Below are 22,401 nucleotides of genomic sequence, written 5' to 3' on the forward strand. Positions count from 1 at the left end.
CAACCTTCAGTAGTAATGAGATAGCTTACCTTGACATTCTTTTAACTAAAGATGAGGATGTGTCTTGTTTTACATCTAAGATATACAGGAAACCGTTATATCCTAACACTTTTTTACATTTCACAAGTTGTCACCCTTATGCACAAAAGCGAGCAGTAGTGAAAGGGCAGCTTGTTAGAGCAGCGAGAATCATTAGCAGAGATGAAGAGTTTCTTGTGGAATGTAACACACTTAAATTGATGTTTCTAAGTAGAGGATACCCCAACCGTCTTGTTGAGGAACTTATAGATGAGATCACAACTAAAAGGAATAGTAACATTTATGTGCCATTACTTCAAGTGAGAGAAAGGGAGAGCGTGTTGCCATTTTCAAGCCCAGTAAGGGTTCAGATTCATGGGGATTCAAGTAGAGTAGATATGGTGGACGTCCCTAGATTCATCACTACGTTTGCAGTAGATAGTGCCACGTTGTGGTCCATTATTCAGAAAAACTGGCAGTTGTTCACAGTAGACTCGACAGTATCAACTAAATTAGGTCCTACACCTTTAGTGGCTTATAAAAAAGGTAGGAACCTTAAATCTTGGTTCGAGATGAAACATCTGTCAGTTAGAACTCCAGGGATGTTCAGATGTCACAACTGTAACTACTGTCAATTCATTATGGAATCTAATAGGTTTTACATCAATAAGTGCGAATTTAAACTTAAGCACAGATTTACGTGTAACTCAAAGATGATAGTATATTTAGCCCAATGTTACAATTGCACTGCCCATTATGTAGGGAAAACTGAACGTAAGTTTAAAGAACGAATTTATGAGCACCAGTATGCCATTAGGAAGTGTAAACTTACAAACGCATTGGCAAAACATGTCTCAGAGTACCCTAACCATCAATTTAAATTTATTGCGATCGATCAAGTTTCTAATGATATCAGAGGGGGTCCCCCTGCATTAAAATTATTGGTCCTTGAACTTTATTGGCAGATTAGGCTGGCATCCTATCATCCCCCTGGTTTAAATGAGGCATGTTCCATTGGTTGCCTTCTCAGTATGTCAAGTTTAAAGAGATAGATATTTCCATAATGTTTTATGAATATTCAACTTAATGGTCAAAAATATACATAGTTTTTCACAGTTGTATAAAATTTATTTATATATATGAACATGGAGTGTTATAATTCAATGCATAGTGGTCTACAACATTTTATATATATACATGTTTTATACATATATATTTATTATATATATGTTTTGGTGTCCTTCATCTTATGTGCATTTTTTATTTCTATTTCATTCCCACTTCTATGACTGTAATAAACAACAATTGGGATTGTGCTATATGATGCACTAGTTTAAATTTAAATTTATTTAATCTATTTTATTTAACTTATGTATCCTGTTTTATAATGGAAAGAAGAGTTTCTACATTTGTATTTTTAAGCTACTGCGTTTTTAATGTTGAATAATGACTAATGAGTCAGTTCAATGAATCGATTAAGTTTTTTGTATAAATTGGAAGGAAGGTAGTATGAGTTTATTCTGAAGAAGTTTGCAAATAGTAGCAAACAAAAAGCGCTTTAATAAAACTCAGTTTTGGATTATTAGCTGCCTCGACTTTGTTGCTTGGTTTGCTGCCTGGTTCAACATTTTAAGATCTAAGCACTGTGGAATTTGGTGTTTCAGTAGTTTGTGGAGTACTCCGTGGTTTGGTTCATCTGATTTTTAACAATGGTCTCGCCCTTTCTCCCCCCAGCAATCCAAGGCCACAGTGACCACGGACGCCTCTCTGATGGGGTGGGGGGGGGGCTATGTCAGGGATAGACAGTCCAAGACACTTGGTCCGAACTGGAGGCCCATCTGCATATAAATTTTCTAGAGCTGAGGGCGGTGCTTCTGGCATTGCAAGCATTCCATCCCCTGCTGCCGTCTGGGACGATTGCGATTCAGTCAGACAACATGGCGGTGGTCTGGTACATCAACAAGCAAGGTGGAACCAAATCTTACCCCCGTTGTTGAGAGGCCATGAGGATATGGCAATGGGCGATGGCTACCAACCGTTTTCTTCTAGCAATGCACATTCCCGGGAGTTCCAACATGATAGCAGACAGACTCAGCAGGTGCATTCTACAACCTCACAAGTGGTCCCTGAATCCCTTGATAGTGGTGGAGATCTTCCACCGCTGGGGCCGTCCTTGCTGCAACCTCTTTGCATCCCCGACCAACTACAAATGCAGCAACTACTTTGCCCTGATTCCCCCTCCGGGACAGTCACCCAGGGACACTCTAGTCCACGGTTAACCCTTGGGGTTTCTTTATGCATTCCCACCCTTTCCCCTCATTCCCCAGTTTCTGAAGAAAGCCCGTCGGTTGAAGAGCAAGATGATCCTTATAGCACCATGTTGGCCTCGTCAGATTTGGTTCCCCTTCCTTTGGCCTCACCTACTAGATCGACCATGGATTCTCCATCCAACCCTAGAGTTGATCTCACACCCACAGAACCTGATTCATCCCAACTTGAACAACCTGAAGCTCACAGCTTGGCTACTCCAATTGTCTTGATTGCCAGACAGAATGATCTTTCTTTACCAGTACGTGACATTCTCATTGCATCTCATAAGTCTTCCATTAGAATTACTTATCTAAGCAAGTGGAAAAGATTTACCTGTTGGCTGAAAGATAAACAAGTAGATCCCTTCTCAGCACCAGTGTCGATAATACTAGACTATCTGGCTGACCTTTTTCATTTGGGTCTATCGGCCTCTACCATTTGAGTTCATTTGGCTGCAATTTCTAATTTCAATGAAGGTGTCCAAGATTCCTCTCTTATGTCTCACAAATTGTGCAAGACCTTCATAAAAGGTGTGAATCATCTGAAGCCACCTTTTAGAGAACCTATTCAACCATGGGATCTATCATTAGTTCTACAAGCTCTGACAATGCCACCTTTCGAATCAGCTTCTTCTTGCAACCTCAAGTATTTGTCATGGAAAACCTTGTTTTTGGTCGCCATTACTTCTGCCAGACGTATCCCTGAGCTTCAAGCTTTATGTATCAAGAGTCCATACTTGATTTTTCATAGAGATAGAGTGCCTTTGAGAGCTAATCCTTCATTTCTGCCAAAAGTGATCTCTGAAATGTCTATTAATCAAACCATTGAATTGCCAGTTTTCTTTCCCAGTCATTCAAACAGAGGAGAGTATTGCCTACATACCCTAGATATCCACAGGCAAATCCATTTTTACTTAAACAGGACTAGGTCCTTTCGTAAATCTGATCAGTTAATTTTGGCCTATTCTGTACCTAGATTAGGATCTGCTGTTGCTAAGATCACATTAGCTAGATGGCTGAAGGACTGTGTGACCTTCATTTATACACAACGTAATATCCTGTTGCCTACTACCATGAAAGCTCATTTGATAAGGTCGGTGGCAATGTCTGCTTCCTTCCATGCTGGAGCTTCTTTACATGACATCTGTAGAGCTGCAACTCGGGCTACACCCCATACCTTCATCAATCATTACAAATTGGATTTGGCCTCCGGGGAAGAGCATCTTTTGGTTTTATGGTGCTCAGGAATGTCCTTCCATGAGAGCCTGCCAGGAATAGAGGTAGCTGGGGACTCTGTCCCATGTGTAAGGAATGAACGAGGATTAATAATATCAGATAAAGAAGTTATGTCTTACCATAGTGTTCCATCTGTATTGTTGATCCTCGTTCAGTCATTATGACCCTCCCTCCTTCCCCCTCCTGTGGCTTCTAGTGGATCTCACCATCTGGTTCTCTTAGGTCATTTGACCAGAGGTAGCCTCTACCTTCTTTTGACTTGCAAACTCAATCTGAGGTAACTGGGAGAGGGGGATTATAGGTAAGAGTTTAGCTCTGGAGTTTGTAGCTGACGCAAGCTTGGAAAATGGCCGGCTCGGTTCCGAGGTCGGAACCGATACCCATGCGTAATGACTGAATGAGGATCAACAATACAGATGGAACGTTATGGTAAGACATAGCTTTTTTTGGAATCAAAATTAGACAAACCACTTTCTTGAGTGACTTTAGCCAAATGGTTAACTGATTGTATTACCTTTATATACAACAAGTTGAGCTTGTCTTTACCAAAACCACCAAAAGCACATTCCACCAGGTCTGTGTCAACTTCTTCCACATTTTTATCCAGATCTTCATTGGATGATATTTGTATAGCCACAGCTTGGGCTAATTCTCATACCTTTATTGCTCATTACAAATTGGATTTGGTCTCTAGGCAGAAGAGCAGCCTTTGGCTCAGCGGTGCTCAGGAATATCCTTCCTTAAAGTTATCCCAGGATTTAGGTAGCTGGAGAGTCTGTCCCAACAGTTAAGGAATGAATAAATGAAAATGACAACATCAGATAAAAAGGTTATGTACTCACCATAATGTTCCATCTATGTTGTCCATTTTCATACTTCCTCAACTTCCCTCCCACCAACTCCCTCCTTGTTTGACGCTTGTAGGGATTGAAAGATGCTGGAGGAACTACTGTTCCTTTGTTTGAGTCCCAGATTCTGTTATTGTATCATTTCCTACTGATGTGCAGGTATAAGGGGCAGCAAACAAGATGTGAGGTATGTTATGTGATAAGGCATTGTGGGTAAGGCAGGACCTCAAGAGTTTCAGTGTTCCACAAGCTGGAGGAAGCGTCCGAGTCGGATCTGAGGGTCAGATCCAAACTCAGCATTTGAGGAATAAATAATAAGATACATAGGATAAATAAAAGGAGTGAATAATAGTAGTAGTCACAGCTCATCCCAGGCTGAAAGGGTTCTCTGTGTTACTGTACTCAGATGAGTGGCTCCTTGATGTTGCAACAAAAGAATCCTTTATCACTACAAATAACTATTTGCTTCATTTGTATCTTTCTTTGGGCAGCTCTGTAAAAAAAGTGCAAGCTGGAACCTACTCAAAGTTTGGAGTCCATTGGATGATATATGGACATAGGCTTAAACATTGTAAAACTTCAAAACAATAGATTTCCGTTTCTCTCAGTTTTTCATTTCCAGTCTCCCACAGGCCACCTCACCTCCAGCTTCTTTCAACCTATTGTCTCTAGGTATGATGGCAGCCTTTCTCTCTTTAAGTCCTCATGCCAAATTTCACAATAAAGTATTACAGTGGACCTTCAGTGTGCAATAGTCTCAATTTTTACACTCTGTTGAATTTCTCATTTGTTTTTATTAATCTGCTGATGACATCTGCACTGCTGTTTACAGTCACCATCAGTACGACAATTTATAAACCTCTACCACTGGCCACAGTCACTATGGATGTGTCCTTTCTGGGTTGGATGGGTCTTAACAAGAGTCTCATCTTCATTTAAAATATTTTGGTGATGAAGGCAGTCTTCCTGACATTGCATGCATTACAAAACTTCCTTCCCTGTGGTGTGATTTCAGCCTACACAGACAACTCATTGGTGTAGTACATCAATAAGTAAGGTGGAAATGTAATCATGCCCCCCTCTGCCAAGAGGCCATGAGATTGTGGCAATGGGCTTTCTGATCACAGGATGCATTCCAGGTCGGGCCAGCATCTTAGAGGCCAGGATTAGCCATTGCATCTTGATGCTCCTGTGTGGTCCTTCAACTCATCAGTAGCACAGATGATCTTCTGTTGCTGGGACCAGCTGTGTTGCTACATTTTTGCATCCCCAACCAATACCAAAAATAGCAGCTACTTTATCCTAATTCCTGCACAAGGACAGCCACCCAGGTATGCAATGATCTGTCTTTGGCCAACTGGATTCCTTTATGCAATCCCTTCCCTTCTTCTCATGACAAAGTTACTGCAGAAAGCATCACTGTGTAAAATGTCAGTTATCCTCATTGCTGCCTTTTCGTCTAGGCAAAGCTCAGTCCCATGATGTGGCCTCACCTGGAACAAATATCTCACACATCCAGCAAGCCTTATTCAGATACTTCCACCCTAAAACCTACCACATTTTCTCAGATTCTGACAATGGCTAGTAATTCTTCATTTTCTTCAAGAATCATCCAGATCCTCTCAGCGTCCCAAAAAGGCACTTCTAGAAAGGTTTACAAGATTAAATGGAAATGATTTTCTTTGTGGGCAGTACATCAAAGGCTAGACCTTTTGTCAGCTACCTCTCCATCCATCCTTTAGTTTCTATCAAGCTCATGTGACTCTGGCTCTAGTTATTCTACTGTCAAAGTTCAGCCATTAGCCATATCAATTTTTCACCAAGGTTTCATTTCCATATCCTTAGCTTCTCAAAAAGGTTGGAAAGCCTTTCCAAAGGGAACTTTTCTTCTAAGGCCCCAACATCAATGACCGGGATTTCAGTTTCATCTTAGAGGTTCTTACTGAAGCATGCTTTGAACCTGCCTTGTCTTGCAGTTTGAAATACCTTTCCCGGAAAAACCTCAGTCCTGGTTGCCATAACTGTTACAGGAAGATTTATTTCAGAATTACATGTTCTGTCCTGTAACTCTCCATTTGATTTTTCACAAACAGAGTTTCTCTAAAACCTAAATCCACCTTCCTGTCTAATGACACCTCTGAGTCATCCTTGAATCAGAGTATTAACTTTCTTATATTTTTTCCTAATCACTCCAGTACAAGAAAGTTTATACTTTGCACACTGGATGTTCATATACAGCTTCATTTTTAACTACATCTTAGTAAAGACTCTGAAAAGACAATCTGCTCTTTGTCTCGTTCCCCTCTGCCAAACTGGGTTCCAAAGTTACAACGATCTTTAGCGATGGCTTTCTGATTGCATAGCACACATTTATTCAATCAACAACAAAGATTTTTTTCTCAAAGCCTAAGGTTCAGACTACATGGTCTGTAGCAATCTCTATGGTATTCTTCAAAAACTCTTTAGCTGAAGACTTTTGTGCTTCATCAAAGTGGTCAGTAATACATACCATCATTAAACACTATTTTTTAGGGAAATGCCTATTTTGTTCTTAAATTTTTTCTGCTTATCTCCACAAATTAGAATTGTTTTTGTGAAGTTTTACGTTAATACCACAAGCTTTTAAAATGTCCCTAACTTTGGGCCTTCTTCCATAATTTTTTTTTTGCTTTGTTCCTAATTCTAAACATAAAAGTTGAGAGATATGCTACAAATGGACATGGTATCTAGGTCCAATTCTTCCACTGGTTCCACCATCCTCAAGGATATCCTGTTGTGATGTCACCAGGAATACAAGTAGCAGGGGATAACATAAGATGTTAAGTTGTCTATCTCGCCTTCATTCTTGCTGGTTGGGTTCGGAGCCGATCCTCGGCTCCGACTCGGCCATCTACTAAAGCTCGAGAGCTATTTACTGGCTCGAGGCCTCCCCTTATCCCACAATGCTTGGCGCTAGATACCCAGATCTCATTTGCTGCTTCAGCTATGAGGTTGCGTTTTTACTGGCTCAGGTCGTATTAATCTTTTTTGGTCTTATTAGCTTAAAATCTACCTTTGTTTTTTCTTATAGTTAGATAGTCTTTCCCTTTTAATATAGTTAGACTGTGTATCCCCTAGTTTGTCCCACTCTTGTTTTTTGTTAGAGAGTTTCTACCCCCCCTTGTTTCTTCTCTTAGTGGCTAACCCCACTCTTTTCTGTACCTAATAGGAGTAGTGTTTAGCCTTGTAATATTTGTATATATTTTTATTAGTGGATAGTTTTTTGTTGTTATTAAGTGTGGTGTGATAGTTTTTTGGTTGTTGTTATTGTTAGTTTAACTAATGCGGGTGTGTGACTGTTCCTGTGTGCCTTGCTTAAGCACTAGTTTAATTTTCTCTCTTTGGTATCCCCTTCCAGTATGTCCAAGGATACCAAAGTTTCAGGCTTCAAGAAGTGTGACTCGTGCTGTCAGAAGATGTCTCTGACGGACGGTCACACTTCTTGTGTTTATTGCTTGGGTTCCCTACACCTGCAGGACTCCTGCTCGGTCTGTCACACCTTCAGCCCAAGAGTCCTGCAGGAGCGTAGGAATAAGCTTATTTTGAGAGGCTTACTTAAGCCAGAGGGATCCCTGGCGAAGCCTCAGTTGGGGAAGTCCTTAAAGCCCACCAAGCTGTCGGCTCCCAGCTCGGAGCCGTCGCCGGGCGGAGCATCTGCCTCCTCTTCGGTTCCGGCTGGAACCGACATCTCTGGACCTCAGTCGGCTCCGACTTTAGCGTCAGAACCGTCTTTGGGCCGAAAACGTTCTAGGGTCCCCTTCCCTAGAATCGGTTCGTTCGGCTCCAAAGTCACCATTGCTTCAGTCTGAATGAAGCCATAGGTCCCATTCCTCTCGGTCCTCCAGGCTATCCGATCATGACTTGGAGAGGGTGGTCAGTAGACTCCTTAAATCGCAGGCCCTGGCCAAAATTTTAACCAGCCCTTCTCAACAGACTGTGGCTATCCCTGTGTCTTCAGCAGTTCCTCCTCCGACTCCCCCCTTTGTGTTCGGAGCCAGAGCTGGTTGGGGCTCGAATCTTGGGAACGTTGGAGCCGATACCACACCTTTTGGCTCCTTTGTTGCCTCTGATCTCTTCATTGGTTCCTTCCTTGGAGGGATCTGGGTGCCGGGACTCCCTCGTCGGCTCCGAGGGGGCGAGTGGCATCAGACTCTTGTCTGACCCCGTTCTCCCTCTCGGGGCTTCGGCGCAGGTGAGCTCGGCTCCATCGGCCTCGGAGCCATCCCTCTCTGTGCCGGGAGGGGTTCACGTCTCTTCAGAGTGGGGACCTTCTGCTTTACCTGATAGGGGTGCTTTCGAGGCCATGAGGAGCTTGCTGACTCCTGATTCGGCTCCTCGATCGGCCCCGTCAGCTCCTCCCCCCATGGTGCCTGCATCGGTCTCTGCCCACCCTTCTGATCCCAAGCGTGGAGAACAGACACTCCAGGTCGCCCCATTGGGCGTATCTTCCTCTTCCGAGGCCTCCCCTGATCATTCAGAGGAGCCCCCTTGGAAGAGAAAATGTAAGAGGAAACATGTCGACTCCTCCAATTCAGTCAAGTCTGATACCGACTTGGAGGATTCGGAAGGGTCACCAAGATCCCCCTCTGAGGATGTCTCTTTTTCAGACATCCTAGAGCTCCTTAAGCAGAGGGGGAACTGGACTGCCCTTAACCCTTCCGAGGACGAGTCGGTATACCTGGACACGTTTGGTTCTCGCCCTTCCACCTCCTGGGTGTCTCTGCCCTTCGACCCGCTCATGGAAGTAGTGACTCAAAGGGCGTGGTCAGCCCCAGACACAGTGGAACCAACTCCCCGCAGGCCCACTAAGTTCATTACAGCCCCACCCAACAAACAATTTTTGACAAAAGGTGTCCCCGTTGATGCCATGGTGGTTGCAGCAGCCACCAAGAAGGAGTTGGCTGACCCTTCAGTGCCTGTCCATCCACCTAATAAAGAGTCTAGGACAATGGACAGGTACGGGAAGTGGATGTTTTCCTCAGCGACTTTTTCCATGCAGTCGCTGAATTATCTGTGCCACTTCACCCGCCTTCAGTCTCTCAACCTCACAGCTTGGTTGCTCCCCTTCCAACCTTAGCCAGGCTTCTACATATTTCTCAGCCGGTGCGTGAAATCATCCTTTCTTCGCACAAATCTACCACCAGGAAGACTTATGCTAGTAAGTGGAAACATTTCTCTTTTTGGGCAGAGGCTAGGAATATAGACCACTTTACAGCCCCTGTCCATCACGTTCTAGATTTTTTAGCAGAACTTTTTCAAGCTGGTTCCATGTCTGCCACCATTAGGGTCCAATTAGCTGCTATTGCAAATTTCCACGCTGGCCTGTTAGAAACCAGCATCATGTTCCACAAACTTTGCAAGGCCTTTCTTAAAGGGACTATTTTGCTTAGGCCCCCGGTCAGAGATCCCCCGCCTCCGTGGGATTTAAACTTGATATTAGCTTCCTTGATTCTCCCTCCTTTTGAACTTGTGGCTTCCTGTTCCTTAAAATTACTCTCCTGGAAGACTCTCTTTTTAGTAGCCATCACCTCAGCTAGGAGAGTTTCGGAACTTCAAGCCCTCTGTATTCGTCCTCCTTACCTTGTGTTTCACAAGGATAGAGTTTCACTCAAGACTAATCCTTCTTTTCTGCCCAAGATACCTTCTGAAACAAACGTGAATCAGGCTATTGATCTACCTGTCTTTTTTCCTAACTATTTGAACAAAGCTGAACAAAAGTTACACCAACTGAACGTTCATAGGCAATTACGTTTTTATTTGGATAGGACTAAGCAAACAAAATCAGACCAACTCTTCCTGTCCTATGCTGAGGGCAAACAGGGCCTGCCAGTTTCTAAAGTAACCTTATCCAGGTGGTTGTCCTCTATTATTACTTTGATTTATCAGCTGAGACATAAAGAACTCCCTACTAAACCTAAAGGTCATTCCACCAGAGCATTAGCTACTTCGGTAGCTTTTCAAGCTAGACTACCAATGGAATCTATTTGTGCTACAGCCACAAGGGCCACTCCTCATACCTTCATTTCACATTATAAGTTGGATATGGCCTCTAGGAGTAGAGCTGATTTTGGTTCCACTGTGCTCAAGAGTCTGCTCCGATGAGCCACCCAGGACTAAGGTGCTAGGGACGCTGTCCCAACCAGCAAGAATGAAGACGAGATAGACAACTTAACATTAAGAAGTTATGTACGTACCATAACGTTCCATGTTAGTTGTCTTCTTCTTGCCTTCTTTCTTTCGTCCCACCCTCCATCCCCCTAGCCTGGACAGACCGAAGAGAGTCCCTTTTTGAGACCTTCTTCCTCTGGCTGAGTCTTATCTGGGTTACGTCCTCCTCTGTTTTAGTACTGTAGGTAACCTTGTATTTTGGACAGGTGTCCTTAAAAAAATTTTCTATGGTGTTAGCTCTGCCAAACGAGATCTGGGTATCTAGCGCCAAGCATTGTGGGATAAGGGAAGGCCTCGAACCAGTAAATAGCTCTCGAGCTTTAGTAGATGGTCGAGTCAGAGCCGAGGATCAGCTCCAAACCCAACCAGCAAGAAAGAAGGCGAGAAGAAGACAACTAACATGGAATGTTATGGTAGGTACATAACTTCTTAATATGGAAGTTATGTACTTACCAAAATGCTGGATCGTCATTATTAAACCCTGTCAACCTTGACATCCTGCCCTCCTTCCCCTGCAAATTGTCACTTTCCAGCTTCTGAACAGACCCAGTAGACCCAAGACCGAAGTCACCAGTGTATTTTAGATATCCCTTCATCATTCTGTTATTCTCTAGGCAAACTTGATGTGAGGAGTTGAGACAAAACAGGTGTGTTATGGGAGAAAGGAGGAGCTTGAGCACTTGGAGAAATATGTACTTGAAGATGCTGCTGGCGCAGATGTGCCTTGAAGTTGGAGAATCCAATAGTCGAAGTGAATGGAATGAGATAATGATTATCTAACATTATGGTGAGTACATAACTTCCATTTATTTTAAAGTCTAACAGACTTGTAGGATGTCATGACTTATCTCAGGTATCTGTTTGTCTTGGGTCTCCTTCTACAGGCATGATGCATATTTATGGAGTATCAATGTATGACAGTCTTGTGAACAGCAAGACCAACTTCCATAAAAGATTCTAATTCTATATTTTCATCCACCTTATAAGAACCTGTCATCATTTGAGGCTTGAACTTCATGAGCAGCAGGCTTGCCCTTTAACAGTTCAGCCTACAAGATTGTCAGCTTTAAAATTTGTGCCTTGGAAGACACAGTTCTTGGTGGCAGTCACCTATGCTTACAGGATCTCTAAACTACAGATCCTTATTTGTAGGAAAATATTTGTATTTTCACAAATACTGGACATCCGTAATGTTTAACATTTCTTCCCAAAAGTGGTATCTGAGCTGCTATTAAACCAGTCATTTTATTTCCCTGTTTTCTTTGTATTAGTAAAAGTAACCACTCTGTTTATCTCTACATCTTTTGAAGGAGCAAAATCCAGAGGGTAAAGGCCCTTTATGTCTCAATAATACCTGCAATGGGTGCAAAGAGGGACAGTGGTGACCTCTAGCAAAAAGTTGGTGATGTTGAGGAAGGAAAGAATGGAAGATAATATGCTTAGATCTGTTTAATTAGTGTAATATTCTCCAGAAGATCTGTTGGTTAGGTATGCACTTCAATTATCTGTACTTTTTTTTTCAGAAAGGTGGGAATTTATGGAATAACTTCCTGTTGAAGAAATGAGTGGGGTGATGTGCAATTCTAAGATACCTAAGGTAAACTAAAGAAATTTATATGTGTAGACAAGAGAGGAAAGGGAATTTGCACCAAACATCAAATAATGTGGTTTCAATGAAAAATGTCAAAAATATATTTGCAGATTAGGTGGCAAAGTCCTTCTTTTTATTGCATAAATCAAGTTTGTAAGGCAGGATGCCAAGCCTGCTGAAGAATATAATTGAAACAAAATCAATTTATTGAGAAATATCCTTTATTTTTCTATAGTTGAAAAAATGCATTTGTTTTACAGATGAATTAACCTTTTTATGCTTATAGTATCTTTTTATTTTTTAGGGCTATTTTCTTGCATAATGCGTGATTTAGCAAACTTTACTCATGATGGACCCAAGTGGATTGTTCTTGATGGTGATATAGATCCGATGTGGATTGAATCTCTGAATACTGTAATGGATGATAACAAAGTGAGTTATGAAATATACATTGTTCCCTTACCATTTTCAGTAATGCTTGAAAAGAACTTGGGGAATATATACTTTTAATTAATTAACTGCTTTTTGTCTTACTTTATTTTAAGGTACTGACATTGGCCAGTAATGAACGAATCCCACTGAATCCCACAATGAGATTGCTGTTTGAAATCAGTCATTTAAAGACTGCCACACCTGCAACTGTATCTAGAGCTGGAATCCTTTACATTAATCCTGCAGACCTTGGATGGAACCCGTGAGTTGCATTCTTAGCAGTATAGAACACCAATCTACTGTGAATTGTTCATGTATTTATGTCAGTGGGTCCTTTCTTCTCTGGCATTAGGTTTTAACTCAGGATCCCTGGCCACAGAGGGTAACAGGTATTTAGCTTTTATTCGGGTTACTCTATACCAAGAGGAGTCATTCTGATCTCAACCCTGTGTGAGGTCATATTTGTTTTGCTGAATGCATTCCTATTACTTTAAGAAGTTGCCAGAGAAATATGTTTTGTACTTCTTTCATTAGCTGAAGTCAATTTTTACCCTATTTTGGACTACAGTAACACTCTTCTTTTCAAGGGAGGTTTATGCCTTGATTGTTTAGAATTATGTCAATGTTTATTTTTTTTTTTTTCTTAAAGGTACACCGTTATTTTCTTATCATATTTTACTTGCCACTGCATTGTTTGGTATTTTTTTCATTTTCTTCAAAAGCTGTGAAACTGATCTGTTTTAAGTGGACTTGAAGTTTAAAGATCTCCTGAAATGACATTTGTAGTTTCGCTGTCACAATACAAACAGTGTACCGTACACATTTCAAAAATAAAGTTATAGACCATGTCTGGAACTGTCTTTCATATACAAAAAAAATCTTAATTTTAATTTCTTCAAATATTTAGGGTTTTTAATACTTTGAAAGGAATGTCTTGGCTTTGGTCATAGATAAGATTAAAGAAAATAGTGTTAATTCAGTCTGATAATTTTGCCAAGAGTATTTCCAGAACTGCCTCTTTCTTCAGGTCAAATGGGGTCACCTGTATTGGTAGCACTTTTAAGAGTCCATGGAAAATCTTTTTTTTTTTTTTGTTCTTTACCTACCACTACCTGAATGTCCTTATTTCATATTATTCTAGATGTTCATCACTCCCACTGTTGCAGTATCGTTTAGGTTATATGGGTTGTGTCAGCCAGCTTCCAAAATCTCTGGTTCCCTCACTCGCTTCAACTTTGATAGCTAATTGATCATGATTGAGGAGGGAAAATGAGAAATCAAAGTGGATTTTTTTTTTCAGTATTTTCCTGTTTTTTTTTTTTTTTTTTTTTAGAAAAAAACAGCTCAGAGGCTTTACAGGAACATTGGCTGGACTTTTATCTCCTTTCTGGCAGATAAGCTGCCTTTGGGGGAACCCTTTCACAAAGAAAATGTTTCTTTTTAATGTGTAAAAAGTGTGTGTGTGTGTGTGTGTGTGTGTGTGTGTGTGTGTGTGTGTGTGTGTGTGTGTGTGTGTGTACCTCTCTGGCATCCTCTGGTGTAGCCCTTTGGACGACCATGAACCGTCGGTCAGTCATTTCCTTTCCCACTTTTCCAGTGTCTGAACAGGGCATGGAAGAACCATCTTTATTAGTACATGGAGTTTCACTGAGAAGATTTTGGGATATAAGTGGAGGAAAACAACTCTTGAAGGGGAACAGATTCCTCTCCTAGTTTGTCACAGAAGATACCTGTTAAGAAAAAAACAAAAGGTTGACTATAGTTCACTGGAAGACACTGTATCTGTAACCCAAGATGATTTTCTTGCTTTAGCTAAGAAATTGTTACAGACAGTGAATCCTGGTGCACAGCTTTCAGTATCTGTTAAACAGGTAAGTTAAAATATTCCAGAGGAAGACAGGTCAGAGTGGTCTGATAGAGACAGGGCTTCATCTCCTACAAATGTTCGAGCCCAATACTAAGACGCTGAGTAAAACTTCTCTTCTCAGGCTCCTTGGGAGGTAATTTATTTTCTCAAATTTTTGCCAGGATGACTGAAGTGTTTTTATGGAAACTAATGGATGTTCCTACTGTACTGCAGAGCTTTTATAAAATGAAAGTGAATTTTCCTCATTTTGCAACTTTTCTTCCTCTAGTACCAACCTTGGAGGAGGTATATTATGCTGCCTGAAAAAAACTGATTCACAATCTTCAGTCTCCATAAAAGCAGATAGGTAACAGTTTATTGGTATCATCCAAGCCTTCCTGTGTAGAAATGAAGGTTCATAGGTGTGTACTAGGGCAACGGCCCTGTAGTCTTTACAAGCCTAGACCATAGAAGTGTCGTGGCATCATGCTGCCATTAGTTCCCAGTGCCTCTATCAAGTAGAGCCACTGGAGTGATCCCCAGGGTGAACTTTCTATTTCCCATCTACTCATCAAGATTTCTCTTGAAAAGGGCCAGTGAGGTGCTCTGCTTGACATGTATGGGAAGTCTATTCCAGAGCATGGGCAGTCTCTGGGTTATGAACTTATCCCTCCAGCATGTTCTGTTGATTGTGGTAATGAGGTTGAAGTCTCTGGAGCATGTGGTGCGGAGGGATTGGGATTTCTTTAGGTGTAAAATTTCTAACATGGCTGGGTCAGACATGGCTTTGTAAGTCAAGCAGAAATCGCCTCTTAATAGACGATATGAGACAAAGAAAAGCTGAAGTGAAGGTCACGGTTTAGGGACAGATTTGGTATATATAATTCTTAACTGCCATTCTTAACAAAACAAAACCATCAACATAATTGGATACTACTTCCCACCCGGCCAAAACAAGAAACTATAATTTTAGGTGATTTCAGTATTGACTGGCAATCCTTTTCTGGCAACCATCCAACCCATCATGTAAACCTTCATGGCTTCACCCAACTAGTCCAGTCGTCAACCAGGATAAATAAAAACTCCAGCAAGCACACTACCCTGCATTGAATACTAGTCAGTAAGAGCCCCCAGTCATATATAACAGGCTGCTTATCAGATAGCCTCAATGATCACTCCCCAACATTCCTACTCAAAAAATACCTATACCAAGCTAAACCTGTCATCTACAGTCAAATACATAATAAACTAAACTTTAACCCACTCACATTCATCTCATCCCTCAAAGAATGTAACTGGCATCCTTTAAAGTACCTCAGTCTTGATGACGCAGTTGAATTTTTTAATACTACCTTCCTGAGCATCCTTAATTACCATGCCCCCATAAGACTTTCCAGAATCAAAGCACAACCCTCCCCATGGCTACAGAAAACCACTAAGTCAGAAATGAAAAACAGGGATAAAGCCTGGGAGCACTGGCACAAAACCAAAGCCCCCTCAACTAGACAAAAATTCCTAGAACTACACAATAGAGTCAAAAAGCTAATAAAACAGGACAAATTCCAATACTACCAGTCTGCCCTAGACTCCTCCCAACACAGCCCCAAACAATTCTGGTCCTCCATAAACTCCATCCTCCACCCAGGTAAAGTCAGTATCCCTCCTCCTAACATCCCTCACTCCTCAGAAAATATTGCTACCTCATTCAACACACACTTCACACAAACCATGCTATCACTAGCTAAACAACACAACCCCTCTCCCCTCCAACCCACACCTTCAACTAGTAATCTCCCTGCTGCCTTCTCTCTTTCTCCTGTACCTACCTCCAACATAAAAAAAACTCTTAACTAAACTTAAGCCCACAAAGTTAGCAGCAGACAACCTCCCAACTGAATACCTACAAATCGCAGCTGATGCTCTGGCCTACCCAGTATCCATCTTGATTAACCGATCTCTGTCAGAAAGTTACATTCCCACACTGTGGAAAATATCACATATAATCCCCCTCCACAAAAGCGGACCCTCCACAGAACTAACCAATTACCGCCCCATAGCTATTCTCTCTCCACTCTCCAAAATACTAGAGAGATGCATACACTCTCAGGTCTTAGACTACCTCCTTACTAACAACCTCCTTTCCAGTACTCAGCATGGTTTCTGACCAAACCATAGCACCACCACTGCCTTACTCTCCTTTACTAACACTATCCTTCAGCATAAAAACAATGGCTATCTCTCCTCTGCTACTTTCCTAGACATGGTCCCACACAAACAACTTATCTCTGTCCTCAATAACTTATCCTTCTCACAGTCAGTCACCAACTGGTTTCAGAGTTACCTGTCTGACCGCCAACAATCCGTTGTATGGCATAATGACATATCTCCCCAACTACCTGTCTCCATAGGGGTTCACCAAGGATCCATCCTTGGACCCCTACTCTTCTCTGTTTTCACCAATAATTTAGCCTCTGCCACCAAACATGGCACACTCATACAATACGCAGATGACTCAACCATCATCTGCTCAGCCCAGTCCCTACCCAAACTGCAAAAAGTCACACAGGAAGCTTTTCCTCTGTTGAAACTTGGTTATCCGAAGCCCAATTAATACTCAACCCAAACAAAGCTAAACTACTCATCTTCCAACCCACCAAACATACTCAAGACAACTCTCACTTTAACATCACAGCAAAAGACAACACCACTATATACCCAACTGAGCACACCAAATTGCTAGGAGTGGAAATAGACAATAAACTAAAATTTGACATTCACATATCCATGACCATAAAAAAGTTCACAAAAAACTAGGAGCATTATACAGAAATAAGCAACTTCTCACCAAAGCAGCAAAGATTTCAGTAGCAAATTCCCACCTTATCTCCACCCTACTTTATGCCTCTCCAATATATACCAACCTAAGGCAATGCAATCTAAACAAGCTAGAGACCTGCTGCAACAAAATTGCCAAATTCGCCACAGGAGCATCCTACCGTAGTCACCACTGTCTCTCACCTGCTGAATTGGGCTGGCTTGAACTCCCTCACCTCCTTCAGTGGTATCAACTCTCACTCGCCCACAAACTAGTAAACCATCCACTAAATGTCCCATCCCTCCAGAATCTACTCCAACCCTATCGCACCACCAAACCACTAAGATCCAGCAACAAAAATCACTTGCAGATCACTAAAGCCAATAACTCTGCTGGTGAAGAACTATTCTCTTGCACCATAGCCAAATTATGGAACTCCCTCCCACCCACAATTACCTCCATACCATCATGCACCCACTTCAAAACTTTACTAAAAGTGCACCTGAAAACATGCTGGCTATGCCCTTGCAACTCCCACTCTAATATCACCCACCCCATCCAACCACTACCTTTCTTTCCACTCCACTAACTACCTTGATTATAGCAAGCTCAGATGCTCATAAGCCTAGTACTTATTATACAGCAGGAACTTCTTATTGTAACATTTGTTAATGTCTGTTATGTACTTCACAGATAAAGATTCTAGTTGTCTACTGATGTACTATGTTCTTCATCTGTAAATATGTTGTAAGTAATTGCTATGTTAAATTAATTGTTATGTAATCCAATGTAACTACTGTCTGTTTATTTTAACTGTGGAGCTTTTCTCCCCCGCGCCTCCGCTGAAAATGGACCTACGTCCAGTTGGACACTCCCGGTCAACAAATGTAAATAAATAAATAAATAAATAAACTATCAGCTCTCTATATGGAAGTTTGTGCTTATTTCAATCTTATTGTATTTGACATGTCTGTGATATCTAAACACGCCTTAAAGGTATGTATGATTGTACAAATACTGTGTCTAGGGCTTCTGCTGTTGTTTGAGGAGGTATGCCTGGGTAAGAAGTCAGAAATTTTTTGTTGAAAAAAAGTCCAAATTTTTGAATTTAGCTTTAAAGAAAAAACAGGTTTTATTTGGCCCAACTGCTTTTCGGGTCTGCAAACAATTTGAGGAAAGAGGCTAATTATTTGTGGGACTTTCTAAGATTTTTCAGCCCACCTTTAAAAATCTTCCAGAACCTCTTTCACACCTAAGAAACAAATACAGGTGGCAGGAGGGGAACAATAACAGAAAGGAGCCTTTCTAATAAGGGGCCATTATATAATTTCAGGATGGCTATGTTAGCTTGCGTACTTCCTTCCCCCTCTGTATCCTGCCTCAGTCTCTCCATACCTGTCCCAACAATTGCCAATGTTCATTTCTCTTTGTCAATGGATGGTGACTGACTCAAGGGGTTTAAAGATTATTCTGTTGTCACTGAATACAAAAACCTTTTTTCAGGGGAGATGTTCCTCATTCCCAATACTGCAATAACCCTTTTCGGGTGCTCGTTCTGTTAGCTGGCTAAGTATACTCTTTATTTCTCTTCAACATTTGAAAGAAAGTTATTGTTGTCTGTTATTTATCTTTATATAGTCAGTTTGTACTGAATAATTTTATTTCAATTTTTTGTGGCTGTTTCAGCTATTGGCCATCGTCTTTTGTTCAGGCATTGTTGTCCCTCTCCTGGCTTTTTCTTTCAAAAGATAAATAGCCTGTTTAAGTTAGAAGGCTCTTATTCCTGTTGTTTGTATTATTTTCTGAAGTCCCTTTGAAGACAGCTCATTTAAGTTAGAGAACTGCCTTTCTTTTTAGCCCATTTAAGTTAGAGGGCTTTCTCTTCCCCTTTCCATCTCCCGAGCATAGTCCATTTAAGTTAGAGGACTATGCCTCCGTCTATTTCCCTCTATTCCCCTTTTTCCTTCGAATAACTCTGGTGTTAGGGAGTCTATTTAAAACAAAATAATAATAAGTTGTGAAAGCTTCTTGTTATTTTTCCAGTTTTTTTCTCTGTAAAAATGTCAAATAAAGATTCAAAACCAATGGGTTTCATAAAATGTGAGGGTTGTGGGCAGAAAATGCCCTTAAGTGATAGACACGCACTTTCTGTCTATTGTCTTGGAGCTGTCCATTTCCAGGAGTCGTGCTCTATTTGTCATGCTGTTAACCACAGAGTGCTCCTGGAGAGGAAGAACAAATTGATATTGAAAGGACTATTAAACCCCCCCTTCTCAGAGGCTTTAGAAGAAGATCTGGGTTTATCTAAAACTGGTAAGTCTCCAGCTTCAAAATCAGACAAGTCTGGGAAGAGATTTTCCTCTTCTACTTTATCTGAACCATCAAAAAAGGTTTTAAAAACTTCTACACCGGATCCGAAGCCTATCAGATATGAAATATCTTCAGTTCCGACACCAGTGCCGGCAGAGTTTGAGATACAGAGCTGGTCTCCAGCCTTGGAGCCATTCTCCCCTACACTCAGATCACCAATTCTACAGCAGTCTAAGTCTCCAACCCCCTTGACTTGGTCTTCATGGAGTCTTTCCGATGACGATGTGGATCGGGTGGTACAGAGGGCTGTTGAGGACACCAGCGCTGGCCAAGTTGTTGTTGGATCCAACCCCGAGGGCATCAGATCCTACTGCATCCACCTCTTCTGCTCTGATTCCTCCTCTGATCCAACCCCGGGCTTCGGAGTCAGAAGATCTGGAGCTGATTTTAGTGGAACACTTGGATCCAAGACCTACTAAGGGATCTTCAGATCTGAACATTGCTCTGACATCCTTGGCTCCATCGGAGTTTGAGGAGTCTAGGAGCCGACGCTCTCCAGTCAGGTCCGGGGAGCTGTGTTGGATCGGATAGTTGTCAGATCCTGCCTTCCCTCTTGGGGCATCTGCTCAGGTGAGCTCGGCTCCTACCTTGGCCTTGGACCCATTGTCCTTAATTCCGGGGTTCCGTCTATTTCTTTGGATCAAGGGATATCCTCAGATTAGGGACGGGGGCTTTTGAAGTGATGAGGCCTCCACAGACAGCTCCACTGTGATTTCTGGATGTTCTGCCCCCAAAAGCACTGGTGTCTGCTTCTGTACCCTTGCATCCACAGGGATGCAGAGATCCTAGGCCTCAGGATGCCCCACAGGGCACCCCCTCACTCTACTGAAACCTCTGCAAAGTATCCCTCTGAAGGGTTCCTATTAGATGATCGAAGACGCATTATATCGAATGCATCTTGGTCAAACTTTAAACAACGAAAACGCAAATTAGCAAAGCAGCTTTTAAGCAAATTCTTTCCCAGGGAAAGAATTTGCTTGGCCGTTTCCGTTACTTTGCCATTTTTGGCACTGTAGTGCGATCTCGGAGTTGGTTGGAGGGGAACAGCCCCCCTCATTGGGGAGTGTGGGGGGCAAAGCCCTGCACTTTGCGTTATTTCAATTTTTTTTCTTTTTTTGGAACAGCGATTTTCTTTTCCCCTTGGAAAAAAATCTCTGTACTGAGCTTTCGAGATTGTAAGCTTTCACTTACATGGGTTCACTTAGTCATCGTTCGCTTATTTAAGCATTCGATGATATAATATAGACCCCTCTCTGAAGAGGTCCCTCGGAAGAGATTATGCAAGAGGAAGCATTTAGACTCCACAGAGGAGTCCATCACTTCTGATACGGACCTCGATGAAGCTGAAGGGTCCCCACGGTCACCTCCTGATGATGGAAATGCTAAAGCAGAGAGGTGGCTGGAAGTCCACCAATCCTTCAACAGAGGAGTCCGTATACCTGAAGGCCTTTGGATCTCACCCTTCCTCCTCTTGGGTGTTGCCACCATTCGATGAACTTATGGACCTAGTTTCTTGGAAGGTGTGGAAGTCTCCAAATTCAGTGGAACCTATTCCTAGGAGGCCAAACAAATTTATCACATCCCTGTCAGACAAGACCTTTCTAACAAAGGGAGTCCCAGTAAATGCTATGGTTGTGGTGGCAGCCACCAAGAAAGAACTTTCAGAGACATCTTCTTCTACCCATCCACTGAACAAGGAGTCTCAGGCAATGTACAGATATGTAAAGCGCATTTTTTCTTCAGTGACTTTTTCCCTCAGATCACTGAATTACCTTACTTATTTTACTAGGTTGCAGAGAGACCTCCTGAAAGAGCTAGAGATGCTCTCCAACGTTCAGTAGCTGAAGGGGTTTCAGACAAAGTATCTGCTCAGTTCTCTACCTTAAACTCAGTTGTCAACGTCTGCATGAGACTGATCTCTTATGCAGCGGATGGAGCAATAGAGCAGCAGGTTCTGGAATCTCCCTAAGGAGACATTCTTGGATGCACTTGAGTGACTTTGCGGAGCCCTTTAAATCTTCCTTTGTGAATAATAAAACTGGAACAGCCCTTATGTTATATGGGGTTATATGCCGGATAATTATATTTATTGGCTATGTGCACATATTATTTCCTTGCACATACAGTTTATGCTCTTGATATAAATTTTTATCTCTGACAAAGCTGCTTTTTGACTTGTTATATATTTTTACAAGGTTTATTCTGATATATTGTATATATTAACTGTTTTCTTGCATATATTTATATATTTTAATATGTATATTTTGTTTACTTTTTTATTACTTTTTAATATTTTTAACTTATTATATTCTACAATATACATTCTTCTTTTTTATGATACAAAATATATATATATATATATATATATATATATATATATATATATATATATATATATATATATAGTGTTAACAATGGGCTTTTGAATCTACCTGCTTTCTCAGGATATGATGTCATGATTAGCGCTGCTAATTTGTATATAAATTGATTTTTATCAATTAAGTGCTTTTTGGTCTGAAGAAGCCCTAACGGGTGAAAGCGCTTACCTCATCTTTTTATTGTGAAATAAACTACTTGGATATATTAGAATTTCGTGAGTGGAGTTCCTGATCTTTGGATTCTACAAGCACAGCTCAGAAATGATATTGTTCTTTTTGAACATTTAGTCTATATGGGTATTGCAGCACAGTCCTGGTCTGCTGCTTTGCATTTTTGTTCCAGTTTTATTC

General features: G+C 41.5%; 1 protein-coding gene across 1 annotated transcript in view; it reads left to right on the forward strand.

The window, feature by feature from the left end:
* Positions 1–22,401, forward strand: part of LOC122800226 (dynein axonemal heavy chain 17-like) — a 17,083,451-nt gene that overhangs the window by 10,380,867 nt on the left and 6,680,183 nt on the right. The window contains exons 44-45 of the mRNA XM_044069720.1: positions 12,514–12,641; positions 12,755–12,903. Coding sequence (XP_043925655.1) covers positions 12,514–12,641; positions 12,755–12,903 — 277 coding nt within the window. The remainder of the gene's footprint in view (positions 1–12,513; positions 12,642–12,754; positions 12,904–22,401) is intronic.

The sequence above is a fragment of the Protopterus annectens genome, chromosome 4.part0 (assembly GCF_019279795.1).
Source record: "Protopterus annectens isolate FY-2018-M chromosome 4.part0, PAN1.0, whole genome shotgun sequence".
Taxonomy (NCBI): Eukaryota; Metazoa; Chordata; order Ceratodontiformes; family Protopteridae; genus Protopterus; species Protopterus annectens.